At 37.0% G+C, this 6000-nt stretch overlaps 1 protein-coding gene across 1 annotated transcript; it reads right to left on the bottom strand.

The window, feature by feature from the left end:
• LOC110641236 (ethylene-responsive transcription factor ERF003) lies at positions 1–965 on the bottom strand. The gene is made up of 2 exons (XM_021792887.2): positions 797–965; positions 1–550 (listed from the first exon to the last, which is right to left on the bottom strand). Exons 1-2 carry the CDS (start codon positions 877–879, stop codon positions 94–96), a joined length of 540 nt encoding a protein of 179 aa, XP_021648579.2. The 5' UTR covers positions 880–965; the 3' UTR covers positions 1–93.
• Between the last annotated feature and the right edge of the window lie 5035 nt (positions 966–6000).

The raw sequence follows: 6000 nt of genomic DNA, 5'->3' as shown, positions 1-6000 counted from the left end.
TTATCAGAAGTTTTTAATATATAATTGATTAAGTTGCATTAGGAAATAGATGAAGATGCTACATTTTTTATCTTTCTAATTAAGAGTACTCATCTATGTTGAAGCAACAGAACAAAACTCCATAGACCCATAATCAAGCAACTCTTCTATCATTTGCTCTATATGATGATCTTCAAGTGCCTTATCTTGCTGCTGGCTATTCCCAACTTCACTTTCCTCACCAACCCATTTCCCCTCCGGCCAAGCAGAGCCGGATTCTACACTTTTTCCGGCAATGCCATTGCTAGTGGCAAATGGGTTATATTGAGGTTCATGTGTTTTTTTAGTGGCATTATTTTTCTTTGTCACTTGAAGAGATGCCATATGACATTTATGTAGCTTTGCTGCAAGAGTTGCTGAGAGAAGCTTTGAAGAAGATGATTGCGGCTCATTTGGGTTGCATGGAAAATTTGTGCGTGCTTTTGGCCCGCACATTAATCTAGCTGCCTCATCGTAGGCTCTCGCCGCGTCCTCCGCCGTTTCGAATGTGCCTAGCCAAATTCTAGTCTTCCTGTAGCACCAAAAAAATGAAACGTTTCTTTTATTACAAGAAACAAAGAATTTTTGCACTAAAAAACCTTTCTTTAGCGTGCGCATGTGTGTGACGAGAAAGGGCCTTTAAGGTGAGCCAGTGATTCTACTGGAAAACAAATTTAGAAACGTTTCTTGATGTCCAGTCATATATGGAAAAGAAACGTTTGTTTTAGAGCTTAGTACAAGAAAACCACAGGAGCAAATCATGAAACAGTGAAATTACAGTAGAGGATGGCGGATTTCGGACACCCAAGAGCCCCAATGCCTTTGACGGACACCGCGGTATCGCTGTTGCTGTCTAGCCATGGTGGAGAGATATCAATCAATGTGTTTGTGAAATGTTCTGAGAGAAGAAGCCGAGGAGGAGAGGCCTGGAGGGCGAGTCCTGAATGGCAGAATTGAGAGGTTTATATAGGCGTGTTTTGCGGCCTTCTGGTGGGGTCCACCAAGGCCTTTGTCCTTTTATTCATCTTGTTATCTGTGGTTATGGTTAATCTCTTTCCCATTGGTAGTAATAAATGTGCTATTGGCCTTCCATATATCATTACCATATAGCAAATTGGCAATACAAGTTTCATACGAATAAAAAAAAAAAAAAAAAAAAATATATATATATATATATATATATATATATATATATATATATATATATACACACACATTTGCATATAAGCATACTTCCAAAGATACAAGTGGAGTATGCCTTTCTTAACACTAAAGTTCCATCATTAGTCATGTACTACGGAGGGATAAATATAATCAATGTCTTAACGTATGTTTGAATTAGTGGTTTAGAGTTGATTTTTTATTTTGATGCTTTTAAATGTGTTACAGACCAAAAAAATGAATTTAAGGTTGAAAATTCAGTTTTTAATGTATTTCATTTCAAATTTAAATCCTACTAATTATTATTAGAATTCTTTATTGTTGCGATACGTAAGCCTTACAGTAAATCTCTAATGAGGTTAAGAATTCAGTTCTTGATGCACCTCATTTCAAATTCGAATCCCACTAATTGTTATTAAAGTTTCTCATTATATATGATACATAAGCTTTATTGTAAATTTTCAATGATTTATAAATTTTCTCTTATCCTATTATGAAAATACGCCTTTTACACTTAAACTTTTCTTATCCAAAAAAGATAATAATAAAAAAGTATTAAAAGTTTATTAGGCACTACTTAATTGTTGGTCGTATTTACATGTTAATCACTAAAATCATAAAGTAAATTCTTGATTATTAAATTATTAATTAGATAGTTAATATTTAAGGGTGGAAAATTTTAGTTAAATGAGGTAGTTGCATGGCTCACATCAAAGATACTGAACATAAGAAACCTATCCATATGCCATAATTTTTAAGTGAAGGGAGATATTATGCAATGTTGGATGTAATTTTCAAGCCCATGCTCCATCTTTATCTGCATAGCTCTCTCACCTTGGGCTCTCTGCAGCTAAATTTGACCAAAGATTTTTTTTTGTTGCATTAGGCAACATTACACACACACACACACGTATATATATATATATATATATATATATATATATATATATATATATATATATATATATATATATAAAAGATTGCAAGATGTAAGATATTGACATCAAGAAGATCTGTGATTTGGTCAGACCCACATGCAACATGCTATTTTTGGTTTTGCAAGAACTTGCCAAAGCTAGCACGAAGGCCTAGACCAAAAAAATTTTTTGAATCAATTTGAATAGTTGATGAGATGATACCTTACATCATATAATGTCTCTTGAGAACTTCCACAAGATTGATGATGGATGATTTTGCGTAAACTCAGGCTCTTGGGTGATGAGAAATAGAAAGCTAGCATAAGTCTTAGTTAAATTACCTATATTATTCAATTCCTTGTGATCTAGTTTCTTTCTTTTTATTTCTTTAATTTTAAAAATAAGGGTGTAATAACAAATTTTTTAAGAGATACCCATCTTAGTATTATTTTTGCTATGCATATTTAATTTCAAAATTTTGATGAAATGTTAAAACATTATCCATCATTGTCAAAGAAAGATAAACAATGCCTTAGTCTCTTATTGGTCGGTTGGATGGATAGAAGCCTCCTGGGTGAGATCGTAGGGGTCACCCAAACAAATATTTGTATTAGTAGCACTTGAAAACTATCCTTTGGATTGCCACGACCCAACCTATGGGCCGGATCGGCACTAGGACCTGGGCCAGCCTAAAGCCCCCGAGGCCCGTAGTAAGCCTAACTATTCACTTAACCCAACTCTAAGGCCCATTTGGGCCTAATTTCAAGAAATCAACCGGACAGAGTCCGGCCATAAAATGGACCTTTTAACGGGGAGTTTTTGACTCACCCGACCTGTAAACACAATAAAAATTGGAGAGCTCAGCTCACCCTCCACATACTCATCAGCATAAAAATAAATGGGAGCTCAGCTCCCTCATCCAATCTATCAAACATGCATAGAATATTAAGTTTACAGGTCCAAAATAATAATTTAGTTTACAGACCCATATCAAATAAACATTTCTAAACATGCGGAAATTCTAGGAGTAAATAAAATTACACAAATATTGATAAACAACCTGCGAAGGAGAAAAGCAGGTTAACCACAATAAAATTCTCCTGTAGCCTGAAAAAAATATTAAACAGGAGTGAGCGTTCGACTCAGAGAGTAAAATATCAATTTTAACCATAATCTCTATAACTATCTAAAACTAATGCACCCTGTGGAGTGAAATGCAACATCAACAACGTTTTCACATCATAACATCATAAAGGTAATTTGGAGCACTCACACACCCAGTGATATCAAGCATAATATATGGGAGCTGATCCCCTATACAGCTCTCTTAAATCCAACCTGGTGTCAGCGAAGAACTCAAGTCGGACTTTCACTTAATAAACCAAATCGGGGGTCCCAGCGAAGAACTCAAGCCATGACTACCCCCCGAAGGATCGGGTCCCAGCGAAGATCTCAAGCCGTGACTACCCGTCCTATCCATAGTCCACACCACATCACACGCACGCCAACGCACGCACACTGCTCCAAATTACCACAGCAACATACATGGCACTTTCACAGTTATAAATGCAACATAAATCGTGCCTAAAGTTTATCTACATAGATATATGCATATAAGTGATGCATGGGCATGCTTGAACATATATTAATAGTGAAATTATAATTAAAATTAATATTTTACTCACAGACTTGACAACGGTCACTGTGGCGGCTGGACGGAGGAAGAAGGCTGTCCCGGCTCATCTGATAATTACATTACAATTATTTAATACAAATGACTCAATACAATCAAGAAAAGACCAAATACGTCCTAAGTCGTGCCGAAAATCCGGCAGAGTCTCCCCTATACCTAAGACCTACCCAACCTGCAAAATGGCTCAAAACACACTTCTATATTCACAATCCATATATCCACAACTCAATCACATCACACAGCCCCTCCTGGGTCCATCAAATCAGTCATCCATCACAATATGTAAAATTTCAATTTAGTCCTTATAATTGATCATTTTTGCAAAAACTACCCAAACAAGCTCTAAAAATTCTAAAACTTTGCCCCACGGTCCTTAGCAATATTACTAGGCTATTGCAAAAAGAATCATAATTTTCTGAGCTACCATAAATATTTTATGAATTTTTAATCCTATTTAAGCACTAGAAAATTACGAAAAAGCAAGGTTCGGGTTTACCTTTGCCGATTCCGACTTCGGGAACGCGCTCGGGACGTCTGAAAATGGGGGGTAGTCAAAACCTCGGTCCAATTCGGAGACTTTTCCGGTAATGGGTCTGTCTGGCCGGAAATTCACAGACCCTGTCAACTGTCGAATTTCCGCAAATTGAGAATACCTACACGAAGCCCACAACACGGGGGTTAGTACATAAATTTTTCAGAATTTTCTAAGCTCATTTAATGCTCGGAAAGACACTGCGAAGTTCCATGGGACCTACCGAAAAACGGTGTCGGAAAAATTCGAAATTTATGTCGCCGCAAAGCTCTCGGTTTTCTCGTGGGATTCACGGTTTGCGAGAAATCTAACCCGAAAGTCAAAATGGGCTAAAACTTCCCGGGCAAAAATTGAACAAACCGCTCGATGGATTTCGATGTTCTTGGTGTCTATGGAAAGCTCTCGACGAGTAGATGAGTTTAGACACAAGACCTGATCCGATTGGTGGCCGAATCGGTCGGATTTTGGCCGGAAAGACGAACGGTCGCGCGCGCGAAGGAGGGACATTCGCGCGCTTTTTCCTGCCGTTTGGGGCGGCGGCCTGTGGGCTGGGACGGCTGGGGGTCGGCGCCGGCGAGCTAGGGAGGCAGTGGAGGTGGCGGCGCGGCAAGGGGAGGAGGGAGGAGAGAGAAAAGAGAGAGAGAAGGGGAGGAGGTTGGACGCGCGCAGGGAAGGGAAGAAGAAAAAAGAAAAGGCCAGTTCGATTTGATCGATCCGATCCGGTCTGGTTCGATTCAGGATACAAAATTTTAAATTTTTACTCTGCCTCGGGACCTAAAACGAGGTCCAAAAATTCCGAAAAAATTCCAGAAAACTCAGAAAAATTGGTAGACTCCAAATATATTTTTAGTTTTGCCACGTGGTCTTTAAATTAATTTTTAAAAATCATCAAAGTTTATATTTTTAGAAAATCGAACCCGATTTTTAAAATCCGAAAAATCTCAAAAAAAAATTCCTAAAATTTAAATAAAATTAAAATATCAAAAATGCTCATAAAATAATAAAATTTAAAATTTTGGGGTGTTACATGGATGGTGCTTCATAGTTTAAATATGAGTTCATACCAAGTCATATGATGATTCCCAGGGCCAGACCTATGAGTTTTCCTATTCTAGAGGATTTATGTGCATACTTAGGCAGGCACATTATTTTTCTAATTGCCATTATGAAGTATTATTTAATTGGCAATTTTCGTATATTGTATTAATTAAGTCTATTTTTCTTGATTTAATAAAAAACAGACCATTTAAATCAAAATCAAAAAATAAAAAAAAAATTTATTTATCAGTTAATAATATTGCAAGCAAATTCACTTATTAATTGAACTATTTTTGATATTAAGAATATAAAATGTGATGTTGCTGTGATTCTCGGATCATCCTTTTAGTAGTTTGTAGATTGCACATAAAAAAATAGTGTAATTAGCGACCTAATGGCAGTCACCCGACGCTCATATTAGAGAATGTCATACCAAGCTCAAGTCAAATTGAGCTAGTGATGCACCTACGGGATGATCTCTTCATGGTGTGCGGAGCTTGGTTGCTCTTGGCAAAGATCGGTTGGATTAGGCCTGATTTGCTGTGCTCGGGCTGAGTTATCCCTGAATTCAACCCGTTTTTTATAAGATTTTAGAGTAAGCTATATCAAACATGTATAGGAAGAAATTTGGTATGAGTATC

This window comes from Hevea brasiliensis, chromosome 6 (assembly GCF_030052815.1).
Source record: "Hevea brasiliensis isolate MT/VB/25A 57/8 chromosome 6, ASM3005281v1, whole genome shotgun sequence".
NCBI lineage: Eukaryota > Viridiplantae > Streptophyta > Magnoliopsida > Malpighiales > Euphorbiaceae > Hevea > Hevea brasiliensis.
The sequence above is the reverse complement of the archived record's forward strand: the minus strand, read 5'-3'. Positions and strand labels throughout refer to the sequence as shown.